Source organism: Pyxicephalus adspersus, chromosome 4, assembly GCF_032062135.1.
Source record: "Pyxicephalus adspersus chromosome 4, UCB_Pads_2.0, whole genome shotgun sequence".
Taxonomy (NCBI): domain Eukaryota; kingdom Metazoa; phylum Chordata; class Amphibia; order Anura; family Pyxicephalidae; genus Pyxicephalus; species Pyxicephalus adspersus.
The window spans coordinates 116,405,617-116,426,292 of NC_092861.1; the positions used below are offsets into that span (position 1 = coordinate 116,405,617).

General features: G+C 35.9%; 1 protein-coding gene across 1 annotated transcript in view; it reads right to left on the bottom strand.

Moving 5' to 3' along the window:
- Positions 1-20,676, bottom strand: part of TIAM2 (TIAM Rac1 associated GEF 2) — a 159,205-nt gene that overhangs the window by 76,809 nt on the left and 61,720 nt on the right. Inside the window, exons 3-8 of the mRNA XM_072410256.1 lie at positions 15,906-15,982; positions 10,971-11,093; positions 8,360-9,547; positions 7,244-7,679; positions 5,754-5,926; positions 4,448-4,672 (exon numbers count right to left, since the gene is read on the bottom strand). Coding sequence (XP_072266357.1) covers positions 4,448-4,672; positions 5,754-5,926; positions 7,244-7,679; positions 8,360-9,547; positions 10,971-11,000 — 2,052 coding nt within the window. The 5' untranslated portion in view covers positions 11,001-11,093; positions 15,906-15,982. The remainder of the gene's footprint in view (positions 1-4,447; positions 4,673-5,753; positions 5,927-7,243; positions 7,680-8,359; positions 9,548-10,970; positions 11,094-15,905; positions 15,983-20,676) is intronic.

Genomic DNA, 20,676 nt, shown 5'->3' on the forward strand with positions numbered 1-20,676 from the left:
TGTACATTGTTCTACATGAATATGGTAAGTGTTTTTTTTTTCATTAAAAAAAGTATATAAGACCTACCCTGAAAATAAGACCTAGTGTGTTTTTGGAAGCCCAAAAAAATATAAGACAGTGTCTTATTTTCGGGGAAACACGGTATAACCATGAACAACCGAACCAATCAGTGGGTTACTAATGCAATCTGCCAAATGCCGCAACTGTACTTGACTTCTTAACTTCTTGCCACTTGTTGCTAGCCAAAATCTGAAAAGAAACTCCAAGGCCAATAAGATTGTAAGTACATCAAAAGACATCAAAAACAAAGGTCTCCAGTTCCCATCAAAAAGTTGTAGGTAAGCACTGTTACTGTAGCCACAAATAAAGAGAATCTAGTTGAATGCCCAAAGTAATAACTGGCTACAGGAATGACCTTCAAGACTCAGGGCTGGTTCAGACTGGCGGTGAGGTTGTGGTGCAGTTACTGCCTATTTACCCCCCTTAAAGGATGCCCATTAATGAAATGCATGTAGTGGGCCTGATTTATTAAAATTCCTCATGGGAGAACCTGGGTGATTCTGCAAACTCAGAATGAATTAAAAACATTCCAGGTCTATTGGATCACCCAAGTTCTAACATAATAGTCCATCTTCTCTAGTCTTGGAGAGCTTTAGTAAATTAGGCTCAGTGTCTCAGGCATGGCCCCCATAGATAATGATTGGGGTGGCAGTAAGTGGTTCAGTGCAGCTCACTGTAAAATGTTCAAATGCTGGTTCTTTAGGAACCAGTGCAGTGGTGCAGGAGTGGTTGACAAGATGGCCAGTCACTAAAAGATGCAAAGGAACCACTGTTCTTTAAAGTGTACATTTAGCCCCATTTCTTCACTTTGGATAGAGTAGGTAGCCCCTGCTGATTTTTATTGCTGTGTCCCTATTAAGTAGATTATCTGTCCTGACGAACATTGCACATGATAGAAACATTTCACATCTGTCACCAAAAAAGGTGAAATCTTCCATTGAAGACTCGTGTTGCAGTGACAATTGTCTAACAAGGCAATTCCTCTCACTTTGGTGTGATTTCCCTCTCATTTACTGGAACATCTCTGAAGAGTGAGTAAATGAAAATCTACCTAATGGCTCACTGGACAGCAAAAAAAAAAAAACCTGATTTACTCACACACTTTAATTGCATTACAAATATTTAATTTTCAATCCTGACTGCAGTGCTTTCATAGTATTTTAAGTAACAGAGTTAAATGACTTTCCTCTAAATTATCTCCACTAGACCTCCAAGTTCAAGATGAAAACCCTTGTACAGATCAAGGGAGTAAAGGAAACGTGTACGGCTAATAATACGGTAATTGTAGTGAAACACTGAGCTGTTGTTCCTTGAAAATACTAAAATGTGACTCTGGGTCTCATGACCAAGCAGAGAAACGTCTAACGCAGCAAATTATCTGGGATAAATAGCTACTGAGAACATGTTTAGTATTTGGACTTCAAAAGCAGCAGATCATAAAAGAAATGAGCCAAGAGTGTCTATTGTGGAGGGTGTGTAAGGGAATGAAAATGTTGGTCCTTTTGTAGTCCTCCTGGGAAAATCTACAACATTACTATTAAGGTTATAATTACTTCACGCTGTGTTCTACAAAATACCAGTTATACCATATATGTATTTGTATTCAGGGATTACTTTATCAGTTTAAAAAAAAAAAACAAGAAATGTTGGTCTTCTGTACACACATGTTGTGATTTAATTGGTAAATAAAGATGTAATGCTATTACAATTGAATTATATTACTATTATGGTATTAGACTGGAACATTTCAAGCCCTCTAAAGGTAATTGTTTCATATGAAGGTGTTATTTACAGGAGAGAGTTTTTGCACTTATTTTACATGCTGGGTTCCATCTACATTGTCTTAGCTATGATTTACAAGGGGAGATTATTTGCCAAACACATTAACATTTTCATTGGGATATTGTAGAAGTTCTGTGCAGTCATTCATTCTTTAATGAAAGAAATTACAATTATATGAAAAGAAAAAACACTATATCATAAGCCTAATAATTTGGTATTATTGACCCTTCCCTTTAAAAAATAATGAATGTTTTAAATTTGGAAAGAATGTAATAGAATGGAAAGAAAGGGGAAATATGCCAAAAATGTTATTCAGGAATGGATGGTATGGCAGACTGCAGTACTTATGGGTTATGATCCTTCTGAGCGCCCATGCATCTTGTATGATCAAATTATCTGTATCAAACTGATGGGTCTGTGTAGGTATTAGGGGTATGGCACATTTTTGTTTTGCTCCTTAAGTAAAGAAAGTTAAAAAATAAATAAATAAATATACAACACAGAATAGCAAAAGCTTTTGAAATATATTGCTAATAATCCTTTGCCAAGAACTAGGTGTTATTTGTTTTAAAACAAAATTCAAAACCGAACAAGACAAATTCTTATAGCAATCAGGTGGATGATAAAAAACAGTGTATAGAAACAAGGTGGTGACCAGATTATTTGTTTAAATGGGCTTGTCTACTGCACTTTTCATTTAACTGTAAATTCAGCTAAAAGGGTCAATCATATGTGACTTGTAGTCACAGGAAGTAGGTGATAAGCAATTTTAAGAACTGAATTTGTAAACAGGAAATTAACAGATATGAGAGACCCTGTAGCTGCATTGCTACAGCCAATCACAGCTACAATCATGGCCAAAAATATTGGCTTCCATGCATTTATGTTGCAATTCAACCAGAAAATTGTTGAAATTACAAATGCTTTTTGTTATGTCACAAAAAGGCAGAGAGAAAAAAAAATCTGAGGCATTCTGCAAAAAAAGTCAGAAATGGCCTGGACAACATTATTGGCACCCTCACCTTAATACTTGGTAGCAGGCCCTTTGGAAGAAATGTCACACTTTTTAAAATAATATTATGTCATGCATTAAGTCAAATTTCAGGTCACATAACTATGTGAACTAATTTTCACATTCCAAAAACTGAGCTCTACCTCTCTTCTATTTGATAGATTGGGTGTCGAGAAATAAATATACGTTTATGTAAATCCGCTTTCAACAACTTTTGGCCATCAAATGGTATCACTTATTCCCATTCTTCATCAATCAGATTTGTTTCACATATGAAAGTGAGTTGCTGCCAATAAACACTGAAGCTGTTGTTTGACAAGCAGAAAACATTCCAAATGAACATAACTTTGCATGGCCATTAAAAAATAATGGGTTTATTAATTCATTATGCACTTACATCTTACAGCTTTTCACTGTATTTCAGCCAAATCTTTCTGCTGCTACGGCCAAAACCATTTACAAAGACATTGGACATCTAATCATTTCATTACAAGGAATAACACTACCCTGGCAGCAGTGCCAGCAGCCTCCTCCTTGACTCTCAGTATGAACATTACACATAAAAGGAATGCTACTGGAAATCGGTCTAAAACATTATTATTGCAGCGTAACGCAGATTTGTGTCTTTGTCAGAACCAGGATTGCCTTAGGTCTTCACCAATAATGGTAAATAAAACCATGCTTCATATTTTTTTTCCTAAAGTTTTAGTTTTTGCAAAAATACAGTCAAGCACAGTGCTGTGTTTTATTCTGTTACCTAATTTATAAGAAAAGGGCAGCATGCTATGAAAACACATTGTTGATGTATAGCTAAACCCAAAATAAATGGTCAAAACACCTTTTTTGTGCTGTCTGTTACGTATTGGATTTTCATTTACTTCCTTTCTCAAGAACGCAACAGCAAGTAAAGAAATCTCAAGTCAAAATCTGGATGTTTTTCCAATTTTAATTATTGTAATAATGATCACTTGGGAATATAAATAAATAAAAACTTGCTAGTGGAGACCCAATAGGAATCCCCAACAGACACTCTAACCCTTTCCAACAATATTTAAAACTGAAAAAAAAAGTTTGGCTTTAGACACAATTTTTTTCAGATCTCTGGAAAAACAATAATCCACCCCCTCCCCACTATTTTCAATTTCCTCCAAGACAGCTGGGGTTGGGGCTTAGTCCATTGAAAAATTGAGTGCTATCAATGATAAAATTTCTTCCATGTTGCCGACAAGAACAGCTGTGGCACAGTTTTGCACAAATTGTGGCCTAGAACCAGTGCACGATTAAGATACCTAAAGGGTGGTCATATGACTCTCCAGTCCTCTTTCTTTATCAAGGAAGTATTTTTTTTGTTTACTGGGGAAAGGACTCTTCTTCAGGTGTCCACATCACCTATGTGTCTGTATGACATGGATACTTCCTATTCCCTGTCCAGTGGTAAGGTTCCCCTGGGATTCAGAAGAAGAGACTGCAAACCCTAACATAGGGGAACATCTAGCATAGGCCCATCTGTAGCACTGGATATTGATCTCCCGCACCCTGAAACAACTGCTTTTTGCAAAGTAAATAGCACAAAGAACATGAAAAGTACATACCTGGTTTTCTATGGCTTTTCTGTTCTTTGGGTCAGTCACAATAGAGAGCTGCAGCTCTGCCATCTTCTTCATTTTGCTGTCCATATCTACCTTTTGCATAAGACTTTTGGTCTGACTTTTGAGCAGTCGGACAGTATCTTCTTTCCCGTGTTTCTTGGCAAAGAGAGATGCACAGGCAGAGTGTATTGCAGTAACCCAGTTCTCTAGATCAGTTTGACTAGTGGCCTGTAAGACAAAGTCATTGTAAGAGTTTTAAATTTAAGTTTCAGGGTGGCCGATGTAATAAAAGTGTGCCAAAAGAAAACCATAGCAATGTTAGTTTTATTTTCAAACCTGAAATGAAAACTTACTGAAATAGTGATGAGTTTTTACAGGCAGTTTTTTGGAAGTAGTTTTAAAAATAAGTAGAAATGCTTAAAGAGATGCAAAAAAGTAGTTTGCAAATACCACTGACTTGAAACTGAGCCAATTACATTCTGTAGCTGCAGAGTTGATTGGCCCTTTTTCAAGTCAGCGCAATTACCATGCCATTTGCAAACAGAGATCGAACATGATGCATCTCTACTATGGAGGCCTATTCTACAATGAGCCCCTTGCCAACACTGCCAACACTTCCAGGATAACCATTCACTCCTTTTGACAACTGTCATTTCCCACAGGTGAACTTTTGTTAAATGGTAAAGCCATTGATTTTCATTTTTCATACCACATGGAAAAATAGTTGCAATTCTTTTAAAGCATACTCACAGTATAAAGAGTACAAAGCACTTTATACTTTTTGCAACGCCGTGATTTGGAATGAGTACCCTACATCCAATAGATACTCCCATGTTAGTATGAATTTGTTTCTTTTACACATTTATATATACTAGGTGGAAGAATTTGTGCTGGGCACCACAAGAGGAGTATGGAGGTTTAGTTTGGATGAAGGCCCGACCTGCTGCCCAAGAGGAGGGTCGAAATGGAATTAAAGAGGATTAGCTGTGTTCAGCTTTTTAATTGCTACCATGTGGAGGGAGGTAATTTTATATTTATTCAAAGTGCTACAGCGAGAAAACAAGTAACCAAATATTTGGGGAAATTTCTGAGACTAAACTAGCAGGCTGAGATGAGCCTTTTAAGAAGAACTGCATCTTTGTTTCAGTGTGGTATGAAAAATGACATTAAAACATATACTTTACTAAACTATATAACCAAAGTTTTAGAGATAAGTGTTCAACTTCGGACCAAATAGTGTGGGGCAATATTTTACATAGAAAACTTTTATAAATATTCATGTTAAAGAGAAATATCTTGTTTGACTAACCTGAAAGAGATACACATCTCCAAAAGAATTGCTCAGACAAAAAACGTTTTCCTTTTTGGGATGCTCAGGAACTGATTGTACAATGCTGTCTTCTGCAAATAGAGCATATCTGGGAGAAGTATTCTGCTCAGTGGAATTCCCTTCATAGGTCTCATAGAACATCAGGGTGCAACCTTCAAATATAAAACAAAGGAGTTAGGATGTTTCATAGTTACATAGTCAATTAGGTTGAAACACTTAAATACATCAAGTTTACCCATTAGGGAAATAAAAATATGCCATAAAAAATCTATAGACATCCAGAGGAAGGTGAAAAAACCCTGGTTCAATTTGCTCCAACAGGGGAAACAATCCTTCTTGATCCCATGAGGCAATCAGATGTGCCCTGGATCAATAGTCTCTGTTATCTTTACTTTAAATCTTTAATAAACAGTTATATTCTGTGCTTCTAGAAAACATCCAGCTTTTTCTTAAAGCTATCTATATTACTTGCTGCAACTAATTCCTGAGGGAGCCTATTACACATTTACATTGCATTAAAAACGAAACATAACAAACATCTTTAGAGGTTTTAAAGGAAATCTGTTATCAAAGAAACAAGCATTTCAAATATAATTTTCAGATATACCAGCCTTAACAGGGATACAGAGGGCAGACTCATTACTATTAGGAAAAAAATTAAATTTTACATTTTTTAAAAATGGTATTCCAGGGCTGCTAGTGCCAGTCATTCATATGTTAGTGGTCTACATTACTGTACAGTTATTTTTAGAACGTAACAAAATGTAACTTAAGCTAGGCTCATATGCATTAAATAGGTACCATTGTTCATTAGCTCACTTGGTTCATGCTATCCCTATATATATACCAAGTTAACATCTTCTAAAAATAGTGCTTTATAAAGTGTAAAATAAATATCGAAATCAATATAAAACAGTAATGTGTAAACACTGCCTAGCATTGACATTTTAAACATGCACTGCTACTCTGAATATCTTTTAAGAACAACCTCTCCAATCAATGAATAATATCATAAAAAATCTGATGGTGAGTTTCAATTAACTGCCCTATATAGTTAAAGATTAATCAAGATCTCAACACCACTATATTCAGTGGCAGGGCTGTTGTGCACTTTCCCATAATCTTCTACTCCCTCTCCTTTACACTTACCTAACCTTAACCACTCCTCCCCCCCCACCACAATTCTGTACTTACCAGATCCGAGGCATCCCATGGGCGTTTCTGCTGCCATTCCTGCTTAGACTGTCCTATTGGACACTCATAGTGATTACAAGAACAGGCAGAGCTTTATAAAGGTCAATAGGGCTGTAATGTACATGATTAGGTCAGGTGAAGTTCGATTAGGGTATGTATGTTTTTTCACCATATTTAATATTTGAATCACTGTACTCTTCAGCTGGAAAGTTATTCACAAATCAATTATACAGTTTAAATATCAGTCTAGGATATTGTAAATATGCATACCCTACCTTTAAGTGTAACCCAGTACTGCTTCCATTTTCTGCGGTTCACTAGCTCCAATTTTTTCTCCTTTTGAAGCGTGATTAGAGGCTTAAAAAAGAGCCACCCCGCTTTGCGTACAACCCCTTGTTCCTTTTCAAAAAGCAGGTCAAGTTGTTCCAGGGAACTTAGCGAGTCGCTGCTTGAGTCTTCTGTACCTGTCAGGGTAGTTGTTTCTTCAACATTGGTTCGATCTAACTCTAGCTCCCTCATGAAATTTTCATAGATGTTTTGTCTAAGCACATCACTATTGATTGCATTGGTCTGCTTACTCCTCTGTGATATAACCTGTCCTGAGCCACCAGACCACACTGTATTGGCAGGATAGGGAGGAGAACTGGTCTCAGCCGTAAAGGCTTCAATGCCACTGTCAAAGCAATCACTTGTCTCTTTAGTTTTTGGTTCCTGAAAAGTAAAAGGATAATAGCATGTTAGGAACCCTTGTATCATTTCCCAAGCTCAGCACCATTTGACATTGCAACAATTGATAGATGCTCAAAACAAATACACCTTTTATAAAACATTCAATTTTATGTGTCAATCCTGGAAACAACTAAACCCTCCCACCCCTTCTTCCTAATTTACTATTAAAAACCTAAAAATGAAGTCCAGCCAAAACTTTGTTTCTTAGTTTTGGTTAGTGTATAGAAGAATTTAAACACAGTTTTTACTGCAATAGAGAGCTCTGTTAATAAGATTTACCCATACATCCTCTCCTGGTTACAATGGTTTACCAGACACAGGCACAGCTTGAGAAAGCAATGTGTCTAACATGAAACCTATCAGAATAAATGTTTGTTCTTACTTACTATAAGGAAGAATAATTATTTGCATCTTACTGTGGGGTATTTAATAATAATAAAAAATGTTTCATTTTTTAGGGTAGCAGTAAATATCAGATATGACATTTTTAAGTTTGATATTTTAAAGCCAAGGTAGCCTATACATAAGTATTCTAGTGCTGCCAGCATTTAGGTGGCAACTTAAGTTGCTTGCCATGGGCTGGTATCACAGAATTAGATAAGTATGTGACACTTCTCACATTATTATTAACATACAGTATGTATAAATGTGTTGTAACCCACCTGCAACTTTCTCTTCTTTCTTGACAGACTGCCTGTCCAGTCGCTAATACGCCTCATTCGGTTTTTCAGCGTATCTTTTTTAGAAGCTTCTTCAGTTAAGGGCCTTGATTTCCTGCATGGCAAAGTGTATGAGGAATACTGAGTTGGTGCTCTGTGTTCGACTCTTGATGGAACATCAATATCTGAAGCAAAAGAAACCCTATTACTTAGGGTGTGACCAGAACTTATATATTCATCTGAGAGTCGACCTTGAGCTAAACCACTACCTAAATCTGAGTGGTATAATTCACGAAGAGAAGAGAGCGAAGAGGTCTGGTTAAAGAGTACACCTCTCTCATTTGGAACAAGAGCACCGTGTACACTGGTGTCCAATGAAGACCTGGTCAAGTAGGAGCTGTCCAAGTCATTAATGTCCCTACCGTTTCCCCAAGGACAATCGTACCATGAAGAATCAGAACTAATAGAACTTCCTTTGCTTGATCTTAGACCGGAGTCACTTGCTGACAAACCTCGGCTTGCTGTAAATTCCATACCAGAACTTCTGCAAGAATCATTCTTAAGCATATCCTTTGTCTCCAGTGCGGGGGAGTACCTGAGCAACTGAACTGGCCCATCAGATTCATCTGACGGCATATTGTTTCCTGAATTATTGTGGAATTCCACTCTTAGACAACCATCCAGCTTTCCAAGTGTTTTAATCAAAACTTTTGGACTTTTTCTTTCTTCAGCTTGCAGTGCCAACGACATACTGTCATGAATGTCATAACAGCTTAAAATATGCCCATTACATCCTCTATAGTCATCAGGGGTGTCAATGCCAACATAATGATACCCATTATCTGGCATGTACGTGTTGTTGTTTGCCTGACAATAGTCTCCGCACAAACCAGATCTTTGTTTAAGGTGGCCACAACTTTTAGATGTCTTTAGCATCACATCCCCATGTTTTGATGAATACGGAGGGTTGCTTTTGCATTGAGACAGACAATTTCTTGCAAGGGAACGAGATTTGTAGCTAGCACTGCTGTTGGTTCTTGTCCACCTAGGAGAGGTCCAGGGTTTCTCTGCTTTACTATGTCCGCTGTGGATTTTCAAAGAGCAACTCTTTTGCTTGACATCTGACAGAGAACTGCTGCCTTGGCTTTGTGTGCCCTGAACACTGTACTGACTTTCTGAGTTCCCCATTCTCTGCAAAATACGAAATGGTTGCAACACCATAGTTAGTAATATTATTGATGGTAACACAGGAAACAGATGTACTTTCACCATGAGGTAACTTTTAAGAAAACTTTTTTTAAAAACTACATCTGCAAGTGTAGCTTAGTCACGGTAAAGGCCAACTCCAATGCAAACTGTTTTTAGTGTTCACTGTCATTATATCAGAAACCAGAATCTCCAATCCCCCAAGATAATACACAGCAAAATGATGGAGTTGAATTGTCCAGATGAATACTTGTGACATGCAAGGCTGAAAAACACATCGACACATTAATGTCCACCCATATGTTTTAGTATCGAGTTGGCCCCATAGCTCCCTCTACACCCGTGTGCACAGTGCACATGAACACATGAACCATGACCACAAAAGCACATTATGAAATGACCAATGTACCAAAAGTGACAAGACTCTCCTAGGTGAACACTGTTGAGAGTATATTTGTAAGAACAATTTAAAATAGTCATATCATGTAAAAAAAACTTAAGATACCCGTTAAAAATAACATTTCCTAATGCATAATTTATATGAGTAGATGACGACAGCAAGATGGTTTCATCTGTGGTAATAAAAAATAAATGTAAAGCTAAACATACACAGCATGATTGTTCATTATGAAAAGAGGTTGGATATCTGTCTTTTCTCCGAATGGCAGCAGAATACCATTGATTTATAATGCTGCTCCTATGGGAAAACTCTTTTTATGGCACTTAAACACATTTTCACAAAATGTATTTATTACAAAGCAAAATATTAGGTAGATTTTCTGTGTAATATTAGGTTGATCAACCAGAACTGGAGATACTACCTCTGTGAAAAAAAATGTCCTAAAGACAAATTAGTTAACATATTCAAATATATTCAAAGCCAGAATTAAATTTTGGTTAGAAAATAAGTTCTTTAAAGTAAGAGTGATAAAACTGTGGAATGCTTCACCTTCATGACGTAATAATGAAAAAAGTAAAGAATTTTTAAAAAGGTTTGAATGGGTATCTTAAAGCTAATAATATCTAGAATTCTAATTCGTAAAGATTTATACAGCAAAATAAAATTCAAGAGTTTATTCTGATTTTTGACAACTATGTGACAACAGTTGCCAAGTCATTTTTTCAGTTTAACATAACTATGTATTTCTCAGGTATTGCTTGGTTCAATCTAGTTTCTTCCTGAGTGCCATTTTGTATCTACAACTCATGTCCATGCTAGCCAAAAACATGCCTGCCTTGTACTGCAGAAGATACAAAGAACATAAATGATACCAGGGAGCTCAACTTTGCCAAATCAAAAAATATGAAAGTACTTTTTTGAAGATGGAATTTAATCTGAAATGATGATTCCACTCAATCACTTAAATGGAGGAGGATGAGGTGGATTTGGAGGGTTAACATGAATCACCTCCTTTCCTTTGTTACCACAATGCTCCATTGTAAAGGTCTTGCGAAAAACACTTCCAGTTCTAATCCTCCAACTTCTCTACTTGGGTGTTGTAAATTCCCCACAGACTTGCTGGCAGGACAGCTGGAGTAGGATAGAAAACACATGTAGAATTAGGCTGGCCATGCACGGCGCTAGACAATCAAGTGTTGAGACCGATACAAGCACTGCTTGCAACAATAGGTCCGTGTATAGACCTAGTAATGAGCGCTTCCATTGGCAGGGAGCAGTGGGTATTGCACCATCTGCATCCATCTGTTGTCCAAAACAGGAAGTTAACGCTAAATCCAGGCAAACAGCAAAGTCAGGCACAATGTCTCATCGCCCATCGTTCTAAGTTAGACATCTGCCACCTAACACCTGCCTTGGGGATTGTGTAGGTGGACTTTGTTTTACTGCATTTGACATATGTCTGTTTAAATACAGTTATTTTTCTTCAAGATGTAATGAAAATAACCTTTCCAAGGCTGTATGTGACCTGCTTTCTTTGGACACAGCAGGTCTTATTGAGTTTTTCTCACCCTACAGAGACACAGCGGGTTGCCCACAGACCACACTGCGTTTTGAGTTCAGTGGCATGCCTTTGAAAAGGACTGCGTCAGAAAGATGAAAACTTGCATGCATCAACAAAGCCAGTCTACACAAGCCCTTAAAGAACAACTAAAACCAGGACCAGGAAGTAATATAGAGAGGCCCATTTTTTAGTTGTGTTGACTGCATTACTTTTCTGTTTTACTAGGATGATAATACTTATTCATCACACTGCATAAACAGAGAAGCATTGCCACCCTGGGACAGGACTACAAGACACTACCTCCTGTCTTTTTTTTCATAACAGGGAGAGGGAGTTCAAAACAATGCTTACTGATAAGAGTGAAGCATGTGCAGAGAATAATTAGCATGCACTTCTTTTTTATTTATTAAACATATATAACAATTTATATTATTGATATATTTATCAGAGCAACAAGTATTCAATAGATACAGTTCATTGTTAGGTGTTACATATACTCTAAAGGAATTATGTGCAGAGAGAAACACATAGGCAGCTACTTCTGATCTCTTCTTGTAACAATGTTAGTTTTTCCTGGTTGATCCAATGGTTTGCAATATGTCTTTGAGCTTTCTGAAAAATGTATATTTTGGAAGAAAGGTCAATTTCCTAGCGCAGCCCTGTGATCGAAGTGCAAAAACTCATAATAACCAAATAACATCAACATCTGACTACAAAAAAATTGGAGCCTGGGTTGCTGCAGTTACTACAATTTGCAAAATAAATCCAATTCAAAATGCTATACTGAGTAAGCTTTAAATATGCTACATGATATTCTAGTTGTCTTCTAATCAGACCAAATATTAAGTTGGCAAGTCATATGGAAATTATCGGTGGGACTGAAAAATGTATATTCACGAAAGAGAATGTGAGTACAGTAAATTGTGTGTCTCTTTGGTAGTGTTATCTGTTTTTAGAGTTCTTTCATATAAGAATTTGAATATATTCCATTAAAAATATTAGGATTAAGAGTACGTTTTAAAAATGTCTAAGTTAGTGTAAAAGCAAAGAATATTTACATGTGTGTTTGTACTGAGTTAAGACTTTAAGAAACCAATGGTAATCAGGGTCAGACTGGCCCATAGAAACATTAGATAAAACCTCTGGATCCTAGTCATATGCCCCTAATTTTGGTATTTTGTGCCTTCTGGTGGCTCGCTGCTAAAAAAAAAATGCCCCTGTGCTAAAACAGTGGACCTCAGGCCCCTAGTCCAAACCTGATGGAAATCCACTGCAATTCATATATACAGCGTTTTAATGTTTAAAAGTGGATTGAATCAGCCCCAAGGTACAGAATACTTTCAGTAATAACATAAAGACAGTTGTTATTATATTGTTTACAATAAGTAATTTTGAGCCCATCTGACCCACATCAGATATATTCAAATTAAACACACATTTCCCTTTTTTTTTTACAAACATTCGTTTTGCAACCTGGCTTTCAGTTTTCTCAACCCCAAGATTTATTTGTTAAAAGTTGGAATATAAATAAAATAATGCACTTGGATCTAAAAATTGTTTAGTCTCCACAGCTAAAAGTCCTCTGACAAATATCGCTGTGAGTTATTTAACCATATTTATTCTATTAGCAGTCATTTCATTTGTAGCACAATTCAATTAATGTGATGATAGAGAGATTTTTTTTCCATAGCAAATAGAGAAATTTCTTAGTAAAACTTAAAGCCAACCATTTTCTTTTGGATAAAGAAGGGAGTACTGTGAAATCCACAGAAAAAACTGGGGGTGCCTATGTCCATATGTAAATAAACCCCATTATCAAGATTGCAGTGAACACCACAATACCCCCTGTACTTTCTGTTCTGACGTTTAGTTTTTATTTTGTTTTTGTTTTTGTTGAGAAAAAAACTCCCTTGGTCATTACCTGAGATTTGTTACAAGTACTCGTACTGTGTATTACATTTGTTTAATTCTACTCCAGCTACTTTTCCATGCAACCCAGAACAATTTTTTGGTGGGAATACAATTGTCATATTTTTGTGCATATTTAACCCAAGAACCCTAAAAACCTTTATGGTCATCCACAGTTATATGTCATCGCAATATTTAAAACCTAAACCTTTTGTGTTTGAAACTGTTGCTAAAGGCAAATGCAGATCTGTTATTTCCATCTCATTCATAGCTTCTGCTTAGTCCCTGGTTAACCTATCACAGATATTGTTCATTGGAAAGGATTAGCAAGCCTCTTCTCATAAATGCTGTTGGCAGATGTTTTTAATTACACAAACCTTTCAGACAAATTAGCTGTCTCTATATCTATGTTCACTTTCAGCACAATACAATTAATCTTGTCCTGTTGAAAGATCTGGAAAGTCACCATGACGAAACAGAGGTGTCTGTAAGGTGATATGTTCACTATATACAGCACTGTATTTCTACGTGTGTACACAGAAAGCATGAACAAAAAAACATAAAGGAAGTCAAAAAATAGAACCTGGATCTAGCAGCTGGTCTGTTCATCATTAGGATCACCTTTCCAACAGTTTTTTAGCATTGTATGCTGGCCAGGGTACAGATAGCTGGCAAAGTTTGACCAGTACACTTTGCCAACAAATAGCTCTTTACATAGAGTGCCACAACTCATACCCCCCACCCCCCAAAAAAAAAAAAAAGATACGAAAGACATATATGTACACCCAGTCTGCCTTCTGACTTTAACTCACAAATCAGAAGTTGGGGTTGGCTCTAAGTGCACCTCCAAATTGCAATGACAAACACCAAACAATTGATTGGATAAAATGAGGAATTATTTACATCTACCATGCAACAGTTCTGCAGACTATATAATCAAATATTGTTAAAAAGTTGGATGTAGGGAGCAAGTTAAATTCCAAATTATCCTTAGAATATAATATAATCCAGTTGCCCTGTCCCTGCATTCAATAGATGAATTTAATAAAGCTCCCCAAGGCTGGGGAGGATACATTTTCATCCGTGAGCGATCCAGCAAACCTAGAATGGATATCTTCAAAGTAATTTTCTATTTGTTAGCAAATATTTAGACTCTAATCCAAGAACTTCTTGATGAAAGAGAACTTTTTCTAAACTTCCTAACTGAAGATTCATTGCTATCTGTCACATCAGAAACTCGGATGTAGGATGTATGTTAGTGCTAAGATGCTTGCCATATTCATCATGTTGATAATTCATTCGTTGGCTGTTTTGTTCTGTTTGGTGATGTAGGCAAAAGAAAAAAAGGAAGCTGAACAGAACAAAACTGGCTACAAGAAGTGGACTTCTTCTGTTTCCTTCTGGTGTGGATATATACTTAGGAATGTCTGTACTGCACCGCAAAGAAATCAAATTAGGTTAACGTAAGTAAACTTTCACTTTTTGAAGTGTTTGTTAGAGTCTAATTTCTTTTCCTTGTTAGATAAATTTGCTCTTGAATGTAAAGATTATATAGAACCAGATGTAAATATGTATTATCAGAGACTTAATTTGGAAACATTCTTAACTAATTAACTAAATTAATTTATTATAGACCGTTTGGTATTCTTTACCACATTTCATTGTCAGATTCGTTTTTATTCACCAGCTTTTTAATTCAATAATATATCTGCTAACATTAGCATTAGATCCAAGTGAATTAAACCTTAGTTGGCCTTTTCTGTAGCCCCAAAATAGACACACTGTGTGTTTACTTCACATACCCCATCAGGTTCCCTGGTTAGTAGAAGGGGAACACAGATCACTATAAAAATGGCTCCTTCAGTAAATCACTCACAATAGGTCTTTTCAATACAAATCAAAAGGAATCAATTCTTAAAAGGACATTTGAGTTTCACCTATACCTCCCACATCAGGATCTAAAATTGTAAACCTCCACAGATGTTAACATTTAAAAGCTCTGCACACTTCTCAGTAATTGGCAATGGTACAAAAACAGGCACATAACATTTCTAACTTTGCTAGTACTGCACACAATCAGTTTTAAAATGTAACCAAAACATTTTATTATAAAAATCAATTGGTTTAACAACACATTCCTTAAAACATTTAGTATGTAAGGATTCATTTCTTTACCTAAAATAAGAATATGTACTGGGAGAAATTTATGAGGCTTCTTCACTCATACTTTAAAGGCACAATATACAAATATTTCACAAAGGGGCCTAAAAAAAAACACTACCCAATATATGTTCTTTCTTCATTGAAAAATTGTTGATTATTACCCAGACCATTTAACAAATTAGTAAAATAGTCAAAATAATTATAACCCATAACATAAGGTGAATAGTAAAAAAAAAAAAAAAAAAAAAATAATTGCCTAGTTTTTGTCCTGCTTTTGATTTATCCTCATTTTTATTTTTAGGATGACATACCTTTGCATTAGTTAAACTTGGTGTTATTCGTAGTTCGTAGCAGTTTCATCTTGTTTCTTTTTCATTAATTAAATTGCCTAAAAAGGAAAAAACACATAAACAGATATTAAAGCCAACGTTAAGTTACTTTGAGTAAAATAAGTTTTAAAAATATAGGAAATATTATAGTGGTAACGCATGAGAAGTCCAACTTCCTTAGTCCTAAGGTCCATGCTGACTTTCTAATAAAAGTGAAGAATGGAGCGATAGTATTTCTTCAAAGTATATTTCTATTTGTTAGCAAATGTTTTGAATCCTGAACCAGATCTATTTCAGGTTTGCTGGATCACACAGCTTCACTGATGAAAGTGTATCCTCTCCAGCCTTGGAGAGCTTTAATAAATAAAGCTCATTGTATCATTATATATGGCCATTATTTAGTATCCAGGTTAACTAGAAAAGTACTCTTCCAAAATTATTGATAGAGATATCCATGATCAAAGTTATTGTAACTTCAGCAGCCAGGAGAATAAAAAAATATACAGTTCATGATGTTTTGCACACTTCTAAAAAAGGACAGAAAGGCAGATTTGTTTAGGTTAATATGAATTATGGAATAGGTAAAGCTAGTTGCCACAGTGGCCACAGCCATGCAAGTAATGATAAGATGCAGGGGGTTGTATTTGGCGGTGTGGGTAGGTACCATATACAAACTTAAGAAGAATTTATAGTTAACCTCCATGAGTGTGGTGTTTAAAGAGACAGAGGAAATCTGTCCAGCCAGTTTGTGCCACTCGTCCCAATAGGTGTTTTGTATTTCAAAATCAATTAAATAAAGTCTACAGACAAATATTTTGCAGTCATTCTACATTTAAGTGTCCTTATAGTCAAATTTTGCATATTGTTAGTTCCTATGATCCTACGCAACTAAAGGCAGTTATTCTTCTTTAAGTTGTTATTGGCAAGCTTCATGAACCTCCGTTTTCGAGAGTTTAGAGAATTTCAGCCTAACCACAGCAGATTAACCTTTTATCCAGCAATAGCTCATTATTTTAGATTCTTCATGTGTACCTATAAAGACTGTATTGTGTGTTTGTGTGTGTCATGGGGAAAGAGGGGGGAATTGGATGGTGGCATCATTACAGGAAACTGAGGGAAGACCACCTGAAACTACTAATCAGTCTTGGTAGTAAACAAACTCTATGTGTTATTTATATCGTGTGCCATGCAGAAAATTCCTGGGCCACATCCCATATGTGAGTTGTATACCGGTACTGTTTTTTTACGTATTGAGTACATCTACAAAGAATCGTAGGTTTAGAAAGCAATCATATATTTTTTTTTATTATTTGATCTTATAGGTATTTTTAAATATAACAAAAATGTTATCTTGGAATTTTGTGTATATGACCCATAACTGCCTGACTAAATGTTTCATGGTGCAGTGAAATGCATTACATTTTAATGATAGGTTTAGATAATTTCATGTCTAGATGGAATATTTTTAAGATCTATTTTGTAAGTGTTTTGTAATACTCTATGAAGTCACTACCTTACCAGTAGAGAATTATAGGAAGAAATTGTTATCACTAATCTAGAAACTTTCAGTGCTGCCCAGGTCATAAAGGAAATGTGTATCCGGTCTACACTGTAATAAATCAAGGAAGTCATGGGAATGCTGGTACTGATACAGTCTACATTTCAAGAAACATACTTAACACAGCAACATAGCAGCAACAATCTACACATTAAATAGACTTAATTAAAAACCACACAAAGTACAAAAAGTCTTTATAATAAACAAATGTTGCTCATGTCACGTGAATTAGATGACACAACTAAGCTCATATTGCCACACAAAAAATATTTTACATGTTGATTAAAAAGCTGCTTGTTTAAAGTATGAAATTTCAAATAATGGAAAAAAAATCTTTACAATCCTTTAGTGGAAAAATAGAGACAGATTTTAAGAAATGACAAAAGGTTCCTAATTCTGCATGCTCCAAAAATAGATACAAACAGATCTTTATCCAGCAGTAAACAACCTTTTCATTTCGAGAACAAACTGAACAGTAGAAATGAAAAGAACATAACACTTTCTCTTTTCAAAAGAAAAACACTACAAAGCAGCTGAAAGGTACATTACCATGTGTAATAGAATGTGTTTCTTGTCAGCAGTTATATTTTGTTTCCTTTTAATCATTTTCGCAGAAACTGCCCACAGTAAAGTGCATGTTCTAACCTGTGTTTGCACATGCCTTGATATTTAGAGTTATATATTGCATGCAAAAGGTTTATGCAAATTTGACAGCATTAGTCTTTAACAGTATGTTACCTGTAATACTATGTAGAGAAAATTGCGAACAAGCAAATTTAATCTATCAGTTTTGACTTATTCTGCAAATACATCAACGTGCAAATTAAGCTGAAACTCGGGGCACAAGAAACTTACCTAGTTTAGAGCAGTTACACTTCCTTCTTCTCAATAAAATTCTCCCTTCATGCAGTTATTCTTAATCTTCTTATTTACATGTCAACATTAGTACATCTCCCTCTGTACTTTCAGTCCGCTGACATGTAAACATTTCAAGTTTGATAGAATCCTAGCACTACAGTCGTGCCTCCACCACCCTACACTCCTTGCATTGCAAAACCTTAGCCTGAGGTTGTGTGTTTTTTGACTGACCAGGAGGTGAGGTAGACGGAGAACTGACAGTTCTGAGAGCTGTACTAATGTACTAACTTGTGAGAATATTTCACTGGGTGTACAAGAAAGGCAGCATTAAAAAATATTAGACAAGACAATGTGTCTTAATTGTATCTACATTTGGGATATAATAGTTGTATATTTACAGTACAACCCAGTTCAAGCTCTTTGAACAGTATAGTTTTCAAAATAACTCCATTAAAGTTGGTCAAACACATGACACATGTTTGATCCAACGGACATTTGCTAGTTCCATGTTTCTCTTAGGAAAGGGCATTTAAAGTGTACCTGAACTCAGGTGTCTATGTTAAAAAATAAAGTATTTGTATGTTCTCCTATGAAGTATGATTAGCTACATCTCCTATTAGATACTTACCTATGTAGCTAATCATAATAACAAGGTGAACATACAATTATCTTTATTTGTCCCTGTGAAATACCATTTCTGACATATTCCCACTTCCTGCCCATAAACTTGATGAAAGTCTATAAGCAGAAAACATGAATAGCTAAGGAAAAGAACTTTACAGAGACAAAGTAAATGTAGTTGTATGTTCTTCTTGTAATCATGATTAGCAACACCTTTACTATGTGAAGTGCCATGCATCAGATATTCCCACTTCCAGCTTATACACTGGCATCGAGTCTACAACAGGAAGTGGAATAAATATCTCCAGAATGAGACTTACCAGATGCAAGGTAAAGGTACCCACATGCATACCTATAAAACATTAAAATGCCTTTTTTTAAAAAAAGACATCTGGAATTACAAAACACCTTCACTCTTCAAATATATTCATCACATATATTCTTCACTTCTAACCTTACCTCAACATAACATTAAACCCATAAGACTAAAAAAACTAATGTACACCTGTTGCAAATGTAGGGAATTAAAACTGATCATATGATGCAACATGAACAGACAGAAATGACCTTACTGTAGACCAAGTGTCAAACCCATTAATGGATCCATACATACATACAGGACACTGAAATTATATGCAAACCTAATGTGTAAAAGCTCAGTTTGTCCATCTTTCATGTCAAGCTGCAAAATTGATTAGGGAGGCTTTATATTACATCATAGTACCAACAGGGAGACTCAGAAAGGAAATAGGTGCAGTATCTAATTGCACCTGACATGTTTTTTCTTACTATTATCTGGGTGGGTAAACCAGGAAGCTAGTAGGAGTGAATACAAAAAAATAATAGGGAAGGAAATAACACTTAAGCATATATTTAGAATTGTTATGCTTCACTATACATCACACACTCCGCTGAAGTTTCTAAAATGCATGCAAAATACACTGTGTTTCTGTAAAAAGTTTTTTTTGTCTTTATCATGTTCATAAAATAATGTAAATACTTTATAATTTTTTTAGTCAGGCAGATACAAAATAGTGCCTTATCAAAGTTTTAAATTTACATTTCTAATCAGTAGATGGAGCTCCTAGCTTCATTTCACGCCTATACCAAGAAAGTATTTGCTGCTTTGCTGAAAAGAAGGCCTTTTTATTTGGACAAGAATTTTTTCATATACCCAGATTTAAAAGAAAAATACATCTGAAGAATATAGACCCACTATATATATATATATATATATATTTATATATTTATATATATATATATACATATAGAAGACTCTGGACTATCCGGCCTAATGTGGCGGAAGGGCAGGCCGGATAACAAAAAAGCCGAATAGGCCGGAGTTCTATTAATACAGTACTCACTTCCACAGGCCAGGACTCCGCACCTCACACCTGCCGACAATCGACACACAACCAGAGAAGTAAGGAGCAGGCGGCAGGGCAGGGGAAATCTGCACCCCGCACGTACCATCTTCCGCCATGTAGGAGGACCGCAGCAGAAGCCCGCCTGCAATGCCCCAGCATTTTATTACAGAAAATAATTTTTTTTTTTTTTAACTAGGCCAGATAGCACGGAGGACGGATAGTCACGAGCCGGATAGTCGAGAGTCTTTTGTATATATATAGTGTTCTCCCCAGCCCCTTTAAGCTGGGTGCACCGCCTGGCACTGTTCAGTAACCACCCAGCTGTTTTTGGGTGGCTACTGAAGAAATG